We start from the raw sequence: 23,474 nt of genomic DNA, 5'->3' as shown, positions 1-23,474 counted from the left end.
TGTGTGTGTGTGTGTGTGTGTGTGTGTGTGTGTGTGTGTGTGTGTGTCCATGTGTGTCTCCCAGAAATTCCCATGGTGCTTTTCTGTGTGTGGGTCTCAAGAGGCAGTACTAATTCAAGGCTTTTCAGCAGCAACAAAAAAACGATTAAGGAGAATCTTATTGGGCAGGAAACATTATGTGAGATGAATGACAGTCTCAGATTGAGAGGAAGTTTGTAATTTAGATCTGGGGGGGTGTCTTTCATTCTGTGCCTGGCTGCTACAGGTCCAGTTTCTGTTCTGCTTCTGATCATCTCATTGGTAAGTAAATGGCTGGGTCGCTTAAGAAGCCAATTACCTTAACCATCACAATTTTTTAAACTTTCTTAAGTTTAAGGAAAATATTCGTCCTCCGTCAATGAATAGGACCTGATTCAGTAGGCTTAGCTGTCTAGCCAAGCAGTCCAAAATAAAAGTAACGTGTCCTAATGCTTTATTTAAATTCATGAAGTCCATTTCACAACCTAAGAGAAAACACGTGCTTAGGACTACAATTGGGTAACTTTCCTAAGGAATGTAAGCAAAGTTTGGAAAATGGGGGTGGGAGGGGGCAGCTAGGTGGCACAGTGGATAGAGTACCGTCCCTGAAGTCAGGAGGACCTGAGTTCAAATCTGGCCTCAGACTAAACACTTGAAAGAAAGAAAGAAAGAGAAAGAAAGAAAGAAAATGGAGGTGGGGAAGTGATAATATGTTCAGTTAACTATATACCTTCCCCTTCCCTTGAATGAAAACCATCTAGAAATACAGCATTAAAGTTTAATTTTTTTAAGCTACAAGGAATTTTGGAGGTCATACTATCCACCATTCTCACTTTACAGAAGAAGAAACTTAAATAGAAGAAGCTAAGGGACTTGTCTAAGATCCTTAGAGTACTGTCTTCTACGTGGATTGTAAATACTCCTGGTGCCAGATAATGTTTTGTTTACAGTGGATCATAGAGCTAGAATTGGAAGATACCTCAGAGCTCACCTTACTCAACCCATTCATTTTACAGAGGAGGAAACTGGGTCAAGGGACTTGCTGAAAGTCAAACAACAAAGGAGTTGTGGAGCCAAGGTTTGAACCTGCTTTCTCTGGCTCCAAAACCAATGTTCTTTCCTCTGCACAGGGCTGACTCCAGGAGTGGATATTCGGCACATATCACTCTGATTACCTGGCCAGTGTTTGAGTTGGTTATGACGCAGGTGAAGTAGGTTGGACTATTGCATTAGGTTCTTTAGGAACAAGAGCCTATATTGTGAAGTTCACAGGGCTATTGAGGTACTGAAATAAATTTTCATTCAACAAGCGCTTATTAATGTTTCCCTGTGCACTCGATGCTGAGGATACCAAGACCAAAACTGCATAGTCTCTGCCCTCGGTGAGCTTCCATTCTGCAATATGTACAGAGTAATTTTAAGAAGGAGAGAGTGCTAATGGGGGCCAGGGAGGAGATAAGGTAAAGGGGAGGAGAGGGTGTATACCAGCCTTGATCTCCCACTTATATAAGAGTCATACCTAACATATCAAGACATGTAGTTTTACTCACTTGCATTTTGAGTCTGACACAAATGAATTGGGCAGAGAGGAGAATCCATTCAGTGATCGAGAGTTGTTAGAGAACTGCCTGGACCTCCCAGCGTTTAAAAATTTGTCTTCTTTCCTTGGAGCCTGTTCTACTTTGGGAAAATGGTCTTGTTAAAGAGTAGAAAGAAGAGCCCAGAAGCCCTGGGTTTAAATCTGGTTAGGGCACTTTTTTTCTACCTGTGTGAAGTCCAGCAAAATGTCTGACCTCTCTGTGCCTTACTTTCCTCATCTGTAAAATGGAGGTGATTGTGCCTGCCCTACTTTGCACCAAAGGAAGCTTGTGGGATACCACGCAGGGCAGTCTCTTTGAAAACTATAAAAGGCAATATAAATTCAGTGTGGCATTGCTATTAAATTGGTTACTGCATTTGGAAAATTCCTTCTTTGTAGTTTTTACTCCTCTCCAAGCATTTTCTGCAAAGCCTCGCTTGCCCATTTAGAATGACAGTGATGCAGAAACACCCACTGAGGTCTGGGAAGGGCCAGAGCACACCCACAGCCCGGGACCTTTCTGTTCCGCTTTCCTTTCACTACCCTAGAACCGGAGGGAAAGAAAATCGGCTTCTTTTGGTTACCAAAGCTGTCTCGAGGAATAATAAGCATTTGTCTTCCCACCTTCCCTAGTCAGCCTGTTTTGGTTTGGTTTTTTTGGTTTTTTTTTTAAGAACCTCCCTTCGTGAATGACTGACCTTTACAAAGGGTGTTTCAACTAGACGGGATGAAGTGGGGGTTGTCATCCTGGTCTTCAAAGGGAACACTAAAGGGGTTACGTGCAAATGGGCAGCGCCGCCCCTCCACACATCCATGGAGTTAAAAAATACATTGTGGACCATATGTGGAGGGCCATTGTTTTTTACAAGGCAGAGTTTTTTGTCTTTGGTTTGTAGAAGAGGCTTGGGTGATTGGGTATGCTTTTATGTTGACCAAAATAAAGAGGAAGGCAAATAACCCACACACACACATGCACGCACACGCACACACACACACACACGCACGCATCTCCCAATTTCCTTTTACACGCACAGTGATGGGTTTTCTTGGGTCCAAACCTAGGATTTCATTGGTAAAGGGAACTTCTGGGGAGAAAATCCCCTTTCCTAGTGCACGTCACCAACCATTCTGCCCAGTTCTAGGTCTGTGCTCCTATGATTAGTTACAGCTGTTTTATGGAAAAGGCAACGCTCTGGTCCTTGGCTCTTTTTTTACTCATTTCTGCTAGCTTTTGTCACTCAGAGTGAAAGTCATGTAAATAAATGTGTCAGCTTGTTCTTATCTGAAGTTAGGATATTTTTGTGATGGGCAGTAGAGTCAGGTGCCAGGACCACTTGTATAGGCTGCTGTGGATCATAAGGGATTTCCCTGTCAAATTGCAGGATTTGGGCAGTATTACTACGGCATCACTAGTATTTTTGCAAGGATGATTGCTATTTTGTTTTCCTTGATTCTTGTCTTCAGAATCCTGCAGTCACCATGGAGACTCTTCCTCTTTGCATTTCTTCTAATGTTTGGTCCTGACCCCCAAGGCCTGGGTGGACAGTATGAAATATCCTTAGTCAGGAAAGAGGCTGTTTTTTTTGTCTCTCATCCATTGTATTCTGTTGCCTTAATATCTGGTGGAAATAAACACAGCTCACCTTGTTAACAAAGACACATAATTTGGTTGGTCCTCTGTATAAAATCTTTTCTGATCTAGACTTCTTATTCAAGAATAATACTGTGCCTATACCCTATGCCAATACATCACAGAAATCTTCCTTGAAGAAGTAGTTGAGGAATCTCTCCAAAGAGACTACGAGGTTTATAGAAATTTTAGCTGCCTAAACTCAGAGCACCGTTTTTGGAGACATAGGATTCAGCTTAAAATCCTGGCTCTTACACAACTTTCTGGGCAAAAAAAAAAAAAAAAAAATCACTTAATTTCTTTGGACTTCAGGTTGGTTGAACTAGATAACTTCTGTTATCTGGGCTCAAGACCCAAATCTGTCTCTTGTAATTTTATGACCTTCTGTATATAATTTTAATCTTCCTAGCCTCAGCTTCCTTATATATAATATGGAGATAATCATACACTACTTGTATCATCAAGTTTTTGTGGAGATCAAATGTACACAAAACAAGAAGTGAGCACAAATACGTATATTTTTTATTTCATTGGCATAAGGAACCTCCCAGTCAGGAAACATCCTATACCAATGCAGATTTCGATCTATTCTGCAACTTATATCATAGAAAAGAGAATAAACATTTATATAATACCTACTATGTGCAGGAATGTGTTAAGAGCTTTACAAATATTATCTTACTTGACAAAGTTGCTTAGGCTCTGAGAGGTGGCTTGCCCAGGTTCAGAGCCAGGATGTGTCAATGGCTGGATTTGAACCTGGATCTTCCTGAATCAGAGACCAGCTCTCTATCAGTCAGTCAATCCACGAGCATTTATTAAGTGCCTACTGTATATATGCCGGGTACTGTTGCAGGTATCGGTGATAACTGAAGGCAAAAATTAGATAGTCTCTGCCTTCAAGGAACTTACATTCTAACAAGGAAGATATCATGAATGTCTCAAACACAAAATGAACACAAGTTACGGTCTGTGACCGTAGGCATTTAATTTTGTCATTGAGGCTATAAACATATACATAGACTCTTACAGGGCAATACAGCCCATTCAACCCCTGTCACCATGTACAGAATAGTTAGCGGCCTGTGCCACGTGGCTTTCTTATGCTAGTCCATCATAGCTGATGACCAGTTGTGCTATTTACAAGGCCAGGTTATTGTGAAAGAAACCAGAGATCAGTTGTTTATGGTTTAACAACTTTAATGAAAAGCCTCCAGATGAAGATATACCTATTTCAGAATATTAAAGATATAAAAAAACTTTGAAAATGGTTAAGAGGTAGATAGCTAGGTCTTTATGAGCCAAAAAAGAGGGCTTGAAAGTTTGCATGTTTGCTTTAGGATATCTTATGATGCCAATTCTGAAAAATCATAACATGCGTAAGGACTTTGATTTGAGGTTGGAGGGTATGGTCAGGGGGTTTTGTTTTGTTTTTACAACCAGGATCATAGATTTGGAGCTGGAAGGGTATTCAGGGACCCTTTCGTCTACCCTCTCATTTTGCAGATGAGGAAGCATCTGGAAGTTACATACCCAAAGTCACACGGCTAGTAAATGATGGAAAGAGACTTAAATCCCTGTGCTCAGCCTCCAGCTAATAAATCTTGGCAAATCTATGGTATTCACACCTGTATCCTGTAAAGTTTATACCCTTAAGCCCTTTGTTATTTAATAATAATGAACTGAGTCATAAGCACTGCTTGACACAGAACTAAGCTCCCTTTCTTGACCCTGACCTAGAAAAATCTATTTCTTTGGGTTCTGCTAAAAGATTGGTTCTGCCTGTGCCCAGTAGGAAGGAAACATTAACATTTAAGAATGATCATATTTCTCTGAAGAGGATATCCTCCTCAGAGCCTAACAAATGGCTCATTTCTGTTGCTTTTATAAGATTTGAGATCTATGAAACTTTGAGTCATTTAAGCTCATCTTCACTTAAATACCTTTTTTTTTAAAAATTTTTAGGCAGTTGGGGTTAAGTGACTTGCCCAGGGTCACATAGCTAGTAAGTCTAAATATCTTACTATTTCTAGGCTCTCCCTGTATTTAAACTAGTAGGCATTTTGAGACATCTATATTTAATATATTTAACACATTAAAACAAATTGTAATGAGTCACTTCTCAGTTGGTTTTTGTTTCTGTTTTTTTTCTTTTTTTTCCCCCCTATCACAAGAGTGAAATGCCTAAAACTCCTTGAGGAAAAAACAATGGGAACCCATAAAAAAAATAAAAGTGAATACATAGAGAAGGACAGTGGAAAGAACCTGGATTTGGAGGCAGAGAAGACCTGATGCCTTTTAGTACCAGTGTGACCTTGGCCAAGCCCCTTAGTCATTCTGGCCTCAACTGTTTCCTCAACTGTAAAATAAGGAAGATTGAGCTGGATGACCTCTAAGTTCCCTGCCAGTTCTAAATCTAGAATTCCACGATCTGTCTAAAACAAAAATTCCCCTGTAGCCTTGCAAACCACCATTTGCCCAAGGCAAACAACCATGTGTTTTAGGATAAAAGCATATTTGTATTTATTTGGATATATCCAAGGGGGATACCTTAATGTATGGCCAAGTCACAGTCCATATACACCTCCTCACAGTAGGGAACTATTACCCATGTTGTGCCAGAAACCCTCCACAGAGAGGCCCTGCATTACACCAGAGGCCTTCTTTTTGGTCTCTTGACATTATCTGGCTCCATGGCCAATCCACTTCCTTTATGAATCATGTCTCCTTGGTGATATCTTCAGGGATCTGATTCTTTGGTAAAGTGCCCACTTGCACTCATCATTTATCTTGGAGAGCGTTCAATTTGGGGTTTATTTGGTTTTTGTTTGTTTTTGACCTTTTTAAAGGAATTTAGGGCTAGTAAATTTGGTTCTTCATTAATTCATACTAGTTGGAAGAAGAATAATCTGAATTAGTATGAAGTTTAAATTGTAGACTATTTTAAAAAGCAGTGTTGTTTAGTTCTCTTTCAGCACATACAGCTCCCTGTCTCACATTCCCTTTCTCTGTCAATGATATCACCACTCCCAGCAACCTGAAGTCAACTTTGACTCTTCCTTCTTCATCCTAGATGCCTCTCTGCCCTAGTCAGACCACCCCATCTTAGGGTCACACATTTAGAGTTGAAAGGCTCCATAGAGGTTTTCTAGAGACTTATGTTCAGTTACAAGCACCACATTGTAGGGAGGACCTTATCCAGAAGAGGGTGACCAGGGTGGAGAGAAAAATGAAAGACACAATATATGAGACTGTTTAAAAAGAAAACTGAAGACAAGTAGCCTGGAGGAGAGATGTTTTCAAGTATTCCAGTGGTCTCCATGTGGACCACTTGGCCCCAGATGGAACAGGGTATTAAAGTGACAGGTCAATATTTCTGCTGGACATAAGAAAAATTTTCTTAGTCAACCCAAAGTGAACTGGAGCTATCTCAGAGTAATGGATTCTTTCTCGTTGGTACTCACCCTGGAAAATCACTTACTGGGGTTGTATTTGAAACAATTCTTGGTCAACAATGAGTTTGACTCAATGGCTTCTGAAGACCCTTAAAATTCTGTGCTTCAGTAATATCCAAAATTACCCGGCCCTGTAAATTTATCAGTTCAGTGGTTTCCATTTCCATTACTACCATCTCATCACTTTGTGCCTGGATTACCACAACAGTAATAGTCCCTGCTGATCTTCCTTGCCAAGTTCACTGGCCTCTGGTGACTTTTGCCAGATTTATCTTTTGCTTTCATCATGTCACTCTCCAGCTAAAGAACTTTCGGTGGCGCCTCATTGCCTACTGCAAGTAAGTCTACTCCTTTGTTTTATTTTCAAGACCTCTTGCCTTCAAGCTCTACCCTACTTAGTCAGCTTTCCCAATTCCAATTCCTAATTCCAATTTACTGATTCCAATCCAAATTTACTAATTCCAGAACACATACCCTGATCAGCCCAATCTTCTGCCATGTCACCACATGCATCCCGTCACGCTTTGTTTGCTCTATTCCCTCTGCCTAAAGTGCCCACTTTCCTTCTCCCATAAAGGCCCGCTAAAGTTCTGCTTCTTCCATGAATTATTCCCTGACAGCATCAATCTACGATGATCCCTCTTAATTCTAAATTCCTACAACATTTACTGTTGGAGCCATGGAAAATATCACTGTCTTCTCAGCTGTTTCTTGTAGGTTTCCTCAGATAGATTGGCCTCAAAGTAACAACTTTAACTGGAGGAATACAAACTATTTAGGATACTGACCTATGGAGAAAATAATTAGGAGGGTAAATGTGTTGTGAAGGTCACCCACCCTATAAAAGTATTCCAATTTTTGAGAAATTTCTGTTGTAATGTATTCACATCCCTGCCCTCCGCTAATATAGTTAATAGGAAACATTTACATAGCTCTTTAAGGTTATCAAAGCATTTTAGATGTGTTATCTCATTTGATTGTCAGAAAACCCTTTGAGGTAATTGTACTGTTTTCCTAGTTTTACAGATAAGGAAATTTGATAAGTGAGGTTAAGAGGTGTCTCACAGCTAGGAAATGTGTGTGGAGAGTTTCGAATCCAGGTCTTCCTGAATCCTCATCTTGTGCTCTGTCCACTGTGCCACCCAGCTGCCTTTCCAGGTAGTAAATGAGTTGATTGTTGGAATTCTCTGGACAAGTAGTAGAGCTGTGTTCATCATGGACACCCCAACCACCAGCACATCTGGCTGCCCAGCTGGGCTTTCCCTGGCAAAGTGAAAGAGGGTACAGAAACCATTTTTGTCATAGGCCATCACTGGAAGAGCTCAGCTGGGTTTCATAGATTGCAGCAGGATGTGGACGTTGGTCAGGGAGAGTTCATTTCTTCAAAGGGCTTGCCTGTTGAAATGGCAGTGGTTGGAACAAAGGGCTACAAGACCCAGTAGGGAAGGAGACTAGAGGAGGAGTGGCTCCCTTGCAGCGCTGCTGGGGGTGATTGGGGAGATGACCCCAGGGAGGAATCTGGAGGTAGGTTTTACCAAGCCTGATGTCCCTTTGGTCTCTTCCAGAAGTTGGTTGAGAATGTCCAATTGGTTCAGGGAGCTGTCACCCACAGTTGAGCTGAGGTACCCTGGGGCTGGTGGCCCCACCTGGAATAGGTCCCATTGTCTGTTCCTGTTGACCCTTTGGGAGTAGCACTAGGGGCTGGTTAGCAGTCCTTCATCCAACAAGGAGGGAACGTTGGTCACACCACTGGTCCCAGGCGATGCTCCAGCCTGACTAGATCGTCAGATTTCTTAAGTTGACATCTGGTCGTTGTTCTGTGAACCTCCTCCAAAAGTGCTGAATGGTTTTTGTTTATTTTAAAATGAAGATATATTGATACTAGTATGTTATCATGACCTAAGGACTAAACGGGCTGGATGTGACCCATGTAGGCAGCCCTAAAACACAGTTTTCAGCTTTCGGAAATGATGGATTTTATTGTATTTACTTCATGTCCGGAAATCCTAAGATCTGAGTATATATGAGCTACTGCTTGTGGGGCATGGTGTCATAAGACTTACAGCCAGAAGTCACCTGGAAGGTCATCTAATCTAATCCCCTCATTTTATACACCAGAGAATCGAGACCCAAAATCCTGAGAATCTCACCCTAAGGATATGCAGGTCATGAATATCAGAGCCAGGGCTTAAATCTGGATTACCGGACCATAGATTTAGAGGTTGGAGGGGAAGAAAAAAAAAAAAGCTTAGCGGTTCAGTACAGATCCCTCCTTTTCCATGTGAGGTAACTGAGCAGAAGGTACTTCCTCTCCCACTGTCACTCATGAAGGTGTCAGGCCGGACATGAACTCACGTGGATAACTTTGACTTCCGAGAAATGGACTTGCTAATAGAGGTTTGTGGAACACATCAGGGCCCATGTGGAATGAAGTTTGAAAGCTCTCTTTTATAGGGTAGACTGTGTTGTGCATGGGTATGACAGATAGCCATTTATATCTTGTCAGAAATAGACCTTGACTTTTGGAATTGAGAGGAGGAAGGAACAGGAGAAGAGCATCAGTGTGCTGACACATATTTCACCCTTGAAATCATTTAGAAAGCTCTGAGGATATTGTTCATAGACCGATTAACATTTACTTAAATTTAATATCTTGCAGTTTTCCCTCCCTGTGTGCTGTTAATCTGTTTATAAATTGTTTGTCCCTGTGGTTAGTGTTAACTTGTAAAAGAGATATCTGAATGTTACTCTGTGAAGCCCTCTATTTATGGTACTTTGTGATTTTTATCATCGAGTCAACAAGTAAATTTATTAAGTGCTTATTTTTATTTATTAATGATTATTACTATTACATGCTGGGTAGGCACTGTGCTAAGTGTTGATGATACAAATATGATCAAAAACTATCCCTGGATTTGAGGAGCTCACTAACTAATGCAAAGACATTTAAAAATTTTTGGTGGTCCAGAAACAAAAGTATGGTCTTTGTTGTTGTTGTTCAGTCATTTCCATTGTGTCTGACTCTACATGACCCCATGTGGGGTTTTCTTGGGTTTGCCATTTCCTTCTCCAGTTCATTTTACACATGAGAGAAACTGAGGCAAACAGGGTGAAGTGACTTACCCAGGGTCACACAGTTAGTGAGTGTCTGAGGCCAGATTTGAACTCAAGTCTTCCTGACCCCAGGCCAGGCACTTTTTGGTACAAATCAGTGGTGTTAGAGAAATCCAGTTCAGTAAAGGTGGATTCTAGAAAAGGTATGTTTTTCAGTTAAGATATTTTTGAGGTATCCAAAGCTGAATGTTTACATGAGCACAGCTATCAAAGTATAATTAATTAATGAAATGTTCCTAAAAGAATCAAAATGACATCTAGGTATAGGATATATAACATATAGTGCCAGCCAATTGTAGAATTGCACTTTCCTCTATGACCACTAAAAATAGGTGTGATCTGAAATTTAAGGGGATGTTGAAAAAAGCCAGTCCCTTTTATTGTGGTGGTGGTGTTGTTTTTAATTTACTAGCAATCAATAATCTGTGTACTCTTCCTTTCCCTTCTGAATTCTGAGCTCCAGATTTTGATTTGGGAAGCAGATGGTGAGAGTACAGTCAGTCCATCCAAACTCTTCTTGAATTCAGATTTCATCTCCCCTGGCCTTTTTCAGTTGGCAATTTCAGGTGAAAGAAAGTGAGTGATCTTCTGAGTTTCTCCCTTCATCTGTCCCTTGGGTAGACTGTATCAGCCAACTTGCTCATTAAAAACACAATAAAAAAAAAAAAAAGCCCTGTGCTTTTGAAAGCCCTAAGGAAAAGAGATATTACCCCCAACCCCACCAAAAAAAAAAATAAAGAGGCGTAAGGCATGTTGTGTATCATGTAAGAGAATAAGGAGGTTGATATTTTGCTGTAGTTTCTGCTGTTTGCTGACCTGAAAAATTAAGTGTTTTGATCAATCAAATGAAGGCAATTTACCTTTTGTATTTTAATCAAAATCTGTATTTTAAACTTTCTTCATTAAATAAATTTCATATGATAAACTGGATGCTTGATCCTTCTATTTAATATTCTTAAAAATATTTGACACAGTTATTTTGAATGAGGTTATCTTTGGGCTCTAATGCAGATAAATGAACCTGGTTTTTAAAGTTTGGGTAAGAAAGGAGCCTGTTTTTCTAGTTTGAGATTTAGATTTTAAATACAACTCTGGGGATTTACAAATTGTCGCTGTACATGTAGATTTTTATAGCCCTGAGTCATAACTGAGGCTAGGGCGAGGTCCTAGAATTCTTCTCCTAGATCAGCTGGGTGTGTTTCAAGGTCTCAGGTAACTGCCTTCACGGAAGGAGCCAGTCTCAATCCACCTGTGTTCCTAGCTCCTGGGACAGTGCCCTGCACGCAGTAGGTGATCAGTTAGATTGGTACAGCTATTCATTTATGAAATCCGCGTTATAATTTCCTTGTTCTAGACTCTTTGTTTTTATTGCAAATTCCGGAATTCTACAAGCTGTTGTCTCTTAAGCATTGCCATAACTAATGAAATTCTTTGCCTCTTAAAAAAAAGTCTACTTTTTTTAGAAGTTGGATTTATCTTTGTATAGACAAGCATAGAAAAATATTCTTCACCACAAATCCTGTTTTGAAGACTGATAAATAATTTAACCTTCCCCGCAAATAAATATTATATATGAATATCAATGATAAACTCATTAATTGAAATTAATTAATTAAAAGGGTATCTTTTGAGGCCCTTTCACATGAGAAGGGAATAAGTATCATTGTGTTTACTATATGTCAGCCACTGTGCTAAGCACTTTAAAATTATTATCTCATCTGATCCTCGTAATGACCCTGGGAAGGGTGTATGCTATTATCATACCCATTTTACAGTTGAGGAGACTGAGGCAAACAGTGTTAAGTGACACGTTCATGGTCACATAGCTAGTAAGTGTCTGAGACAGAATTTGAACTTAGATCTTCCTGACTCCAGGCCCAGCGCCTTATTCACTGGACTACTCAGCTGCCTTTGAAGAAATCAGTTAATCTTGTTTAGCAACCTGACTTGTCAAGTAAATGAGAAAGGATAATGCTGGTGTGAGGTTTGTTTGTGAGTAGTAGCCTGCCACGCTGGAAACTTGTTGGATTTGAAGTCAGGAGGACCTGAGTTCCAATCCAACCTTTATCACTTAGTAGTGGTGTGACCATGGGTAAAGCAGACTTCATTTGTTATGGGGAAAGCAGTGATGCTGATACCCGTGGGCATCCTACCTTGTACAGGAAGCCTTCTCCATCCTTTCTTCAGAATGTTACTATCTTCCCTCTGATTCTTCCAGTACAGATCTTATCTCCCCCAATAGATTGTGAGCTCCTTGAGGGCAGGGGCTGTGTTTTTGCCTTTCTCGATGTCCTCAGACATTAGCACCGCCACTGGCATACAGTATGTGCTTTATAAATGCTTATTGACTGAGTCACCTCATAGGCTGATCCGGAGGTTGATGTGAAAAGAACCGACGTCAAGCCCATGGTCGAACCTTGTGCTCTCTAGATGAATGTCAGCTGTTCTCATTTAGTCTGTTATTTTTGCTAGCGAGGATCACAGATTTAGAGCTGGAAGGGACCCCTGAGGCCAGCTAATCCAACCCCATTTTACAAATGAGGACACCGAGGTCCACAGAGGTGAAGTGACTTCAAGTCAACACAGCTAGCGTATAGAAGAACTGAAATTTGAACCCAGGTCCTCTGACCTCAGATCCAACACCCAAAGACATCGGGCGAGTTGTCCAACCTCCCTTGGCCTCAGTTTCCTTATCTGTAAAGTGATAGGGTTGTTTTAATTGGTCTCTGGGTTCTTCCCTCTCTCAGGCTTTTTGTGTGCTGGACCTTGTGTTAACGTCGGGGAGTAAAAAACAAACTGTAAGCAGCCCCTGCCCTCAGGGAGCTTCTGTGCTAAGGGATACGGGGAGGCTGTGGAAAACATGTACACATAGAAGTCAGTCCAAAAATATGCAAAATAAATACAAAGGTATTGCAGAGGGGAAAGTCGTGACGACCAGAGGAATCTTAGGAAAGGCCCGATGGAAGAGGTGGGGCTGGAGCTGGCCTCCAGGGGGAGGGGACTGGATGTGAAGATCTGCTTTCCCTGAGATTTGAGGGGAAACAGATGTGTCTCTGGTTAGCAATGCTCCTGATACCTGAGGCTGGGGACTTTGGAAGGCCGGTCCCACCTTGGGGGGGAGGGCACAAGGGAGAAGAGGTAGCTCCGCCATTATCCCTGTGATGTTACAGTTCCATCATCTTTATATTTAGCACTTTGGGGTTCTGAACATGTCATCTCAGAGCTTGAATAGCTTCTTGGTGGTTTTTTATTGGGGAAGGGAGGATTTGATAACTATATTTTAATAAAATTAGTTTCCTTTGTAATCCTTTTGTATTTCATTTTCTACATTTGAAGGCATTATTCTGAGAAGGGGTCCACAGACTTCCTCAGACAGCCAGAAAGGTCTATGATATAGAAAGGGCATTTTCCTTTTACTGCAGAAAAGATCCCATGTAAATGAGAATAAAAGGCAACATGCCTTAATGTCATCGTATGTTCATGGATGATCGTTCTCCCGCCTCCCCCAAGTTGGGCTAAAGCAAGCATTTTTGTAATTAGGCCACAAAGATAACCTACTTTCACAGTCCTATCTCCCTTGACAAGCTTTGGAAGTCAGTGAGTACCCAGGATCGATTCTTTGACCCTTTGTTTATCCAGTGTTCTCATCCTGCCTGCTCTTCAGATGCAGAGTTGGGGGCCATGGTCAAAAGAGGGTGGCCTGTCCCTGTTGCTGTCCTTAAAAAGCTCTCATTAACTACCCTGCTTGTCGAGCTAGAATTAGGGGGGGAAAGCTCTTCTTTGTTCAATTCAGCAAACCTTATAAAAAACTGTGGTTTGCACGGCCTTCTCTGCTAGGCCCTGGGAGAGATTCAAAAGTGTAAGTCTTTTTTTTCATGAACTTCTGGTCTTGCCTTATTATCATGAATGCTGGAGGAATAGGTAAAAAAAGGTACTTACGAAAGAAATATCTAGCAAATTTTCCTATATTCTGTCATAGGCAAGAATTTAATAACAGTTCAACAAATATTTATTAAGCACATACAGAATGATAATAGCTGGCATTTATACAGCGCATCTAGGTTTGCCAAGTATTTTACCTATGTTATCACATTTGAGTCACCCAACAACCCTGTGAGGTAGTGCCATTACTATCCCCATTTTACAGACGAGGAGAGAGTTAAGTAACTTGCTCTGGTTCACACAGCTAGTAAGTGATTTTAATTCAAGGCCTCCAGCACTCTCAATCCATTGGTACACTCTGTGTGAGGCGCTGTGTTAATCCCGGCATGTAAATATAAAAACAAAAATCGTTGCTGCTCTCAACAGGTGTTTATTCCATTGGAGGAGATGGAACACTGGATCTATACCCGGGCATCCATCTCCTTTCTTCTCCCTCTCTTCAAAATCCCCTTCGGTCTAGTTTCTGACCCCCATCATTCAACTAAGACAGCTGTCTTCAGAGGGACTGGTGATTTCTCACATTGCCAAATCCAGCAGCCTTTTCTCAAGCCTCATCCTACTTGACTTCTCAGAAGCATTGCCCCTCTCAGTGACCCTTTCCTCCTGGATATTCTTGCCTCTCTGGGTTTTATGGCACTGTCCTCTCTTGGTTCTCCTCTCGCTGCTTGTCCGTCTCTCTCCATTCTCCTTTCTTGTATCTTCATTCTTGGCATGCCTCTCAACTGTGAGGTCTCTGTCCTGGTTTTTTTTTTTTTTTCTCTTTTCTCTCTACACTGTTTCCCTTGGTAACCGTTTTGAACTTTGATGGATTCAGTTGTCTATGCATATGATTCATAGTTGCATATCTGTGTAGATTTAATAGTTTATCATCTATATCCAGTCCCATCTATATATATATGTGTGTGTGTGTGTGTGTGTATACATATGTATACACACATATGGAGGGAGAGAGAAAGTTCCCTAATCTTTCTCCAGATGTCCAGTCCTTCATCACCAGCAGCATATTGAGCATCTCAAACTAGGTATCAAATCCTTATCTCAGATTCAACACATCCAAAGCAGAATTCATTATCTCCTCCCCCAATCCTTCCCTCTTCTGAATTCTTCTCAGTCTTCTGGAGGACACTATCATCTTTGTACTCACCAAATTCAGAACGTTCTCATCCCACAGCTCACTCTGGTTCTCACCTCTCTGAGGAACACATAGGAGTGATACAGTGGGGGGAAAGTTCCTCTGTATCACTCCTACGTGTTCCCTTCACTCCACCACCCTAATTCAGGCTTTCAGCACCTTTTATCTGGACTATGACAGTCATTTCTAAATTACTCTTCCTATCTCAAGTCTTTCTGAGCCTCAGTCTATCCTCTTTAACTAGAGGTCTGACCATGTCATCATTACCCCCTCCTGCCACTTAATAAACTATAGTCATTCCCTCTTACTGCCAGGATTGAATACAAGATGTCACCCAGCTATTAAACCTTCAAACTGCACAAAGACTTTTGGGGCATCTTGTATGAAGCACCCTGCTTAGCATTTAAAGCTCTTTCGCACCTGGCCCCTTCTTATCGTTACAGTTGTCTTATGCCTTACTCCCCTCCTCGCACTTTACTCTATGGTCCAGCAATATTGGCCTGCTTGCCACTCTCTCATGAGACACTACATCTCCCATCTCCCTTAGCTTAACACAATGCACATAGTAGGCACTTGGTAAATGTTTATTGACTGACTGACTGACACACCTACATGCTAGTGCCTTGCTTTTGAGATCACGTTAATGCTACTCTGTAGTATTTCATCTGTACCTATTTATTTACTTGCACCTAGCACAATGCCTGGCATATAGTAAGCATTTAATAAATGCTTATTGATTGATTAATTGGATGTCCCAACAGAGGTTTGATTTCTTTTTAACTGTTTTATTAATTTCTCTTTTTTATGTCACTATTACTTTTATTCCCAGTGACTCTCTGCCCTCCACCAACAATACCCCCTCCCCACCCTTAACAAATAATTACAATCAAATAAATCATCTCAACTCTTTAACCATGTCTGAAAATGTTTGCTTTATTCCATACCTCTAGTCTGTCATCTTTTCTGGTTAGCTGGAGGACCAGTTTCCTAGTCCTTCTAAGACATTATATATCATCACTGCATTGATCAGAACTCTTAACTCTTTACCCTGGATTTTTCATGGGATTTTTTTCCCCTTTGCTTTTACATGATTACAGGCTTGTTCAAAACATATGTGTATACATATATAGTAAGTATACATTTAATAGTTATGTGTGTATATATGAGAATTATATATGTGTGTACATATATGTGAGAAAGGTACAAATATGAGAATTTTGTATATATGTATGTATATGAGAATTAAAGGATGTGGGGAGAAGAAATGTATGTATATGTATATATATGCACACAATAGCATATGATAATTATATGTAATTATGTGATAATAAAATGTATGTGTATGTGTATTGTGCACACTGTATGTATATTTACACACATACATATAAGATATATACACCCATACAAAATGTGGCAATAATGAGACAACAGGTTTTAAGCCTCAGCAATAAATGCTGGTAGGTATTTAAAGATGAATGAACAAGTACTTCTTGAGTCCCTCATACAAGGTCCCATACTGATAATTCCTGTTGCGAAGCAAGATGTGGTCCTGGCCCTGAATGGATTTATGTGCTAGAGGGTGTAGGTACTACCTTTCAGAACCTTAGGCATTTGCCATGTTGTTTTTGTTTTGAATGGCCTGGTTAGTTTTAAATAACCCTGCTAGTTTCATTTTAACTAACCCTATACTAATGCTTTTTGAAGTAAAGAACACCAGATACAAATATAGTAGCTAAACTGGAACCTCAGAACTTCCTACAAAAGCAGGATGTGGTGACCATATGATTCGAACAGAGAAATTGAAACTTCCAAATTACAAGTAAAGAAACACTTGGTTTAAGTATATTATTATTAGGGAAGTGGGTTTGGATTCCATTTGTGTTCCTTGCCATCTTAAACATTTTGTTTCTTCATGAAAGGATTAAAGCATAATGATTTTAGTGGCTTAATTGCTGCTGTAAATAAGTTTGGAGTTAACGTCTGCCAGCTGGTGGTGAATGGTGACCCTTTGGGTAGTCTGGTGACCAACCAGGGTAGGAATACTCCACAGAAAGCAGTCTGGTAAAAAAAAAAAAAATTAAAGACAAGATAAACAATGAACCAGGATAATTATGCTATAGCCACCACATTGGCTCTGTAAGTAGTCTGTGGGTGTTCTGAAAAAGGCCAGCAATTATTAAGGTAATTAAATTTGGAGTTGTTATATTGGTGTAATGTTCAGTGATAATAAGCCAGATGCAGATGTTTGTAGATTTTAAATGCTCTTTTGTGCAGCACCAGGAAGAACTTTAATAGCAGCAAGAAATCACAACCCAGAGCTTCTTTGCCTGGCGTCTGTAAACTTGTCTTTTTAAAAATATTTTTATAACGGCATTTTGACATAATTAGCTTCCTTTGTAATCTGCCATATTTTATTTTATGCATTTAAAAAAATTATTGTGAGGAGGGGTCCATGACAAAGAATAAGTTAAAGGTCTCTGCCCTTATGTAGGCTTCCCAGTAACTCTTGGCCCACGTATCTCTGGAGGACTAATGATCTTGCTCAAGTAAGCCACTTTTTGGGCTTTCCAACTTGTGAACACTTAGCATTGAGTTTGGCTAAATGGAGGAATAAGTAGCATCAGGCACCTTGACATAGCTGTGTGTGTTCCTAGCCCCATGGCCCCGTAGGGCAGAGATCACCCAGGATGAAGCTGCAGCCCATTTGAAGAATTCTGAGCGACTAGAGAGAAACAGATCTTGAGTCAGGACCTAGTCTTAACCATAACTGAATAGGAATACTAAAAAGAAGCTAGACTCTGAGTAGCTGAAAAAAGCAATAATGGTCCTGGAGAACTGATTGTGAACTATACCTCCCTCTTCTTGGCTGAAAGGTGGAAGTCTTTTGGACAAAATGTGGTATACATTGTTATGCTATGGATCACTCTATAGCAGAGATTCTTAACTTGGGGTCAAGGAACATTTTTTTTTTTTTACATTTTGATAAGTATATTTCATTATAATTAGTTTCCTTTCTAATCCTATGTATTTTTATTTTATGCATTTAAAAGCATGATTGCCAGAAATCCATAGGCTTTACCAGATAGTCACCAAAGGTGTCCAAGACAAAAAAAGGCCATTTTCTTCAAGATCCCTAGTCTTTTTGATGCCCTTTCCCCTGCCCAATTTGATACTAGGTGTAACCCCTAAATTGCTAGGTATATGCCCCTTGCCTTTCTGTCCTGTCTATTTTCCCTAACAAAACTTCCAAAAAAGCAGTTGATGAATCAACTCATTCACACTAAGGCATGTGTTCTCATAAAGTTTAACATTAACCTCTCTCAAGGGCATTTATATTTTAATAGGGGATCAAGCCCCTATTTGGCTTAAGCCAAAGAAATAAATCTCTAATCGTGAAGTTTCACTTTACCAAGCTAGGGAATGAGCACCTGATTTGGACTTGGGGGGCCTGCATTTGGATCCTGGCACTGACGCTTAATACCTGTATAACCTTGGGCACATCACTAACCTCTGGGTTTTATTTTCCTCATCTGCAAAATGAAGATTGGACAAGATGTCTTCTGACCTCCCATTCTTCTAAATCTCATGAACCTAAGAAGATATTGATGGGGGGCAGGATTGCATAGGAGAGGGGGCTTGGTGGCCTGCCTGATGCCTAGGAAATCTTGCTATAGTGGAAACTATTCACCCTTCCTACTGATAACGATGCTGATAGCTGACACATACATAGCATTATCTCACTTGGTAAAGCTTCCTTACTGCAGAAGCATATTTGTAATAAGTTTTGACCCTGCTATGAGGAGCTGACCAGTGTGAAGCCTTTCAGATAGATAGACAGACAGACAGACTAGATAGTCAGTCAGACAGACAAACAGGACAGCAGATAGGATAGATAGAGAAATATATACATACATATATACTACCTATTCAGCATTTATCCAATCCTGCCTTATGGTATTAGTTATCTCCTTGTGTGTAGACATGTCTCCCCAAGTAGGATCATAGTATTATAGAATTAGAGCCAGCAAGAGACCTCAGAGGTCATCTAGACCAGCGCTGGTATTTTACAGGTAAGGAAAGTGAAAAATTCCTAAAGACAAAGAAAAGTACCCAATATCCCACTCTACTTAGTAAATAGAAGATGCTCAGGAAATACTCAGGTTAACAAATACTTCCGTACTGGTTTCCTCCTGTTATCCCTCCTACCTCCATTCTTCAGTTCCCTTCTCCCTCGAGAGGCAAAGAAAGGAAGCCAAACAAAGAGCTAAAATAGCTTCACTCTGTTTCTTCTCCTCTACTTTCAGGCACATCCCTTGGGCTCCCAGTGCACTCATCCCTCAGTTTCTGCTTAGCTTATATTGGCTAAAGGGATAGATGCCAAAAGTCGTTGACCAGGGTGAAGTTTTTTTAAAGAGAAAAATGAAGGAGTTGTTTGTATCCTTGTAGTAATGGGTCGTTTGTTTTTGTTTTCTCCAGGAATGTTCACCCTTGCAGAAGTTGCCTCTCTCAATGACATCCAGCCTACTTACCGTATCCTGAAACCATGGTGGGATGTATTTATGGATTATCTGGCTGTTGTTATGTTGATGGTCGCAATCTTCGCGGGAACCATGCAGCTTACCAAAGATCAGGTGGTCTGCCTGCCAGTGTTGCCATCCTCTGTAAATTCAAAAGCACACCTTGTGTCAGGAAATGCTGATGTGACCACTGACGTCCCGAAGTTTGAAGTCGCCACAGAGCAAGACCAAGACCAGGGGACGACCAGACCCACATCCTTTGATGAGGCAGTTGCCGTAACCCCTGGCTCACCTCTCAGCAGGGCTAGCTCTCCTCACACAGATTCCCCGGTCCCAAATCGGGAGGTGAGAAAGATCGGAGACCCAACAGGTCGGAAAACTAACTTGGATTTCCAACAATACGTATTTATTAACCAGATGTGTTACCATCTCGCTCTTCCGTGGTATTCCAAGTATTTTCCCTACCTTGCTCTAATACATACTATTATTCTCATGGTCAGTAGCAACTTTTGGTTCAAATATCCTAAAACGTGCTCAAAAGTAGAACATTTTGTTTCTATATTAGGAAAGTGCTTTGAATCTCCTTGGACTACAAAAGCACTGTCTGAAACAGCATGTGAAGATTCAGAGGAGAATAAGCAGAGAATTACTGGGGCCCAGTCTCTACCAAAACACGTGTCCACCAGCAGTGATGAAGGGAGCCCCAGTGCAAGTACCCCCATGATCAACAAAACTGGCTTCAAGTTTTCAGCAGAGAAGCCTGTGATAGAGGTCCCTAGCATGACTATTCTAGATAAAAAAGACGGAGAACAGGCCAAAGCCCTGTTTGAGAAGGTGAGGAAGTTCCGTGCCCACGTGGAAGACAGTGACCTGATTTATAAACTCTATGTAGTCCAGACTGTCATCAAGACAGCTAAGTTCATTTTCATTCTGTGTTACACTGCTAACTTTGTCAATGCCATCAGCTTTGAGCATACCTGCAAGCCCAAAGTGGAGCACCTGACTGGCTATGAGGAGTTTGAGTGTACCCACAACATGGCTTATATGTTGAAAAAGCTGCTCATCAGTTACATCTCCATCATCTGCGTCTATGGTTTTATCTGTCTCTATACCCTCTTCTGGTTGTTTCGGATACCTTTGAAAGAGTATTCCTTTGAAAAGGTGAGGGAAGAGAGCAGTTTCAGTGATATTCCGGACGTCAAGAATGACTTTGCCTTTCTTCTACACATGGTCGACCAGTATGACCAACTGTACTCTAAGCGTTTTGGTGTCTTCTTGTCTGAAGTCAGTGAAAATAAACTTAGGGAAATCAGCTTAAATCACGAGTGGACTTTTGAAAAACTCCGGCAGCATGTGTCTCGCAATGCCCAAGACAAGCAAGAATTGCACCTTTTTATGCTCTCGGGAGTTCCCGATGCCGTGTTTGACCTCACTGACCTTGACGTGCTTAAACTGGAGCTCATCCCAGAAGCTAAGATCCCGGCTAAGATTTCCCAGATGACTAACCTGCAAGAGCTCCACCTCTGCCACTGTCCCGCCAAGGTGGAGCAGACGGCTTTTAGCTTCCTCCGAGACCACTTGAGATGCCTTCATGTCAAATTCACCGACGTGGCTGAGATCCCGGCCTGGGTGTACTTGCTTAAGAACCTTCGGGAGTTGTACTTGGTAGGCAATTTAAACTCAGAGAACAATAAGATGATAGGGCTGGAGTCTCTGCGGGAGCTGAGGCACCTTAAAATCCTCCATGTGAAGAGCAATTTGACCAAAGTTCCATCCAACATCACCGACGTAGCCCCGCATCTCACCAAGTTAGTCATTCACAATGACGGCACTAAGCTTGTGGTACTCAACAGCCTTAAGAAAATGATGAATGTAGCCGAGTTGGAACTCCAGAACTGTGAGCTGGAGAGGATCCCTCATGCCATTTTCAGCCTCTCTAATTTGCAGGAGCTGGATCTGAAGTCCAATAATATACGCACAATTGAGGAAATCATCAGTTTCCAGCATTTGAAAAGACTGACTTGCTTGAAATTGTGGCATAACAAAATCGTGAACATTCCCCCCTCCATTACCCACGTCAAGAATCTGGAGTCACTTTATTTCTCTAACAACAAGCTTGAGTCCTTGCCCGGGGCAGTGTTTAGTTTACAGAAACTCCGATGCTTAGACGTGAGCTACAACAACATTTCAGTGATCCCCATAGAAATAGGATCTCTCCAGAACCTGCAGCATTTGCATCTCACCGGGAACAAAGTGGACGTTCTGCCCAAACAGTTGTTTAAATGCGTTAAATTGAGGACTTTGAGTCTGGGGCAAAACTGTATCACCTCAATTCCAGAAAAAATCGGTCAGTTATCACAGCTCACTCAGTTGGAACTGAAGGGAAATTGCTTGGACCGCCTGCCAGCCCAGCTAAGTCAGTGTCGACTCCTCAAGAAGAGTGGACTGGTGGTGGAAGATCACCTCTTTGACACGTTGCCAACAGAGGTCAAAGAAGCGTTGAACCAAGACACAAATACCCCTTTCGCAAATGGGATCTGAGTGGAGATCACACATACCCACACCCACGGGTGGGAAAGACTTTCTAGGTTGCAAATGCTTGCATACAAGTTATTGCAAGATGATGCATTAGGAGGAGAGACACCTTTAAAGGAGAGAGAGTGAGCGAGAGAGTGCAAGAGTGAGAATGAGTAGAAGCCTGACAGGAGGCGTAACCGAGGGTTCAGTGTTCATAGTGTTTCAAGACAACATTTCCAAATCTTTTTTTCTTTTTTTCTATTCTTTTTTTTTTTTTTTTTTGGTGGGAAGGGAAGGACAAATTATAATCACTAATCTCGATTTCTTTTTAAATTGTAACTTGGATGCTGCCGCTGTTGAATGTTTACAAATTGCTTGCCTGCTAAAGTAAATGATTAAATCCACATTTTCTTACTATATAACCCTCTCCCTAGGTGTCTGTATTTTTTTGGGGCCTGACCATTAGACCAATACTTGGATTAAATAAAGCCCCTAAAAGCCCACGCATGAGGGGTAGTTCTCCTACCATAGCTTTCCTTTTATGCTTCAGTTTAAAAGGATCAGATTCTATTCCATATAAAATGTACACACCTAATACACATTTGACTCATGGTATTGCCAAAGCTTGGTTTTATAGCTCTCATTTTTCTGGAGACTATAATATATAGAGAGGAGACCTGGCTATGGGGCTACACCTGTGATTTCATTGGTACAGGGAATTCTCAGGTGAAGAACCCCTCCAGCCCTGCAACTCAGGTCACCACTTTCTCTGCAACTCATATAGTTTAAAAGACTTGCCTAGTGAACCAGGAGGTTAAGTGACTTGCCTAGGGTCACAAGTCAGTATATGTCAGAGGCAGGACTTGAATCTACTTCTTCCTTTGAAACCAGCTCTCTAAGCACTATCACATGCCACTCTGATTTAAGGGATGTGACTTTTAAAAAACAAAATATTTTTTTAAAATACACATCCTCTCTGTGGCAGCTCCTTTTTTTATTATATTTTTTCAGTTAATTAAAATCTGCCCCTCACTTTCTCTCCTACCTCCCCTTGCCCAGTTGAAAAAGAAAGAAAAGCAAAGCCTTGTAACAAACACATATAGTAAAGCAAAGCAAATTCCTACGTTGGTCACGTCCAAAGATTATGTTTGGCTCATTCTACGCTCTGTGGCCCCTCACTGCTCTGGAGGTGGGTAGCGTGTTTCATCATGAGTCCTGTACAGTCATGGTTGGTTATTAGCGGGTACTTTTACAAAGCCGTTGACAGCCTTTAACAACTTCCCCAGCAATATCTTATGGGTTTACCACTAATTGGAGAGTGTGCATCCTTCAGAAATGAAAATTAATTTGTCCATAACCTCACCAAAGCAAATTAAGAATTGTGCAGTTGATCCCCCACACAGTACATTTGGCTCAAAGTGATTAAAATATTCTTTTTGCAATGACTATGATAGCAACAAATGAAAAATTAAATAGGACTTTAATTCAGTCTACTTTTGAAAATGTTAGCCTTTCCTATACAGTTTAGTGACAAGCTGTATTTCCTGTGTTTGACCATGTCTGAGCAAGG

The 23,474-nt window shown here is 41.0% G+C and overlaps 1 protein-coding gene across 2 annotated transcripts in view; it reads left to right on the top strand.

Moving 5' to 3' along the window:
- The window catches only part of LRRC8D (leucine rich repeat containing 8 VRAC subunit D), a 104,235-nt gene extending 81,909 nt beyond the window's left edge, over positions 1-22,326 (top strand). Inside the window, exons 1-2 of one of the 2 annotated variants that reach the window (XM_027838214.1) lie at positions 277-300; positions 19,347-22,326. In XM_027838214.1, the coding sequence (XP_027694015.1) occupies positions 19,349-21,928 (2,580 nt within the window). In that variant the 5' untranslated portion in view covers positions 277-300; positions 19,347-19,348 and the 3' untranslated portion in view covers positions 21,929-22,326. Of the gene's footprint in view, positions 1-276; positions 301-19,346 lie in introns of those variants that run through there. The other variant, XM_027838213.1, reaches the window with a different exon arrangement.
- The last annotated feature ends 1,148 nt before the right edge of the window (positions 22,327-23,474 follow it).

Source organism: Vombatus ursinus, unplaced genomic scaffold (genome assembly GCF_900497805.2).
Source record: "Vombatus ursinus unplaced genomic scaffold, bare-nosed wombat genome assembly UNPS02014825.1, whole genome shotgun sequence".
Taxonomy (NCBI): domain Eukaryota; kingdom Metazoa; phylum Chordata; class Mammalia; order Diprotodontia; family Vombatidae; genus Vombatus; species Vombatus ursinus.
Note: the sequence above shows the minus strand (reverse complement) of the source record. Positions and strands in the feature narration are given on the sequence as shown.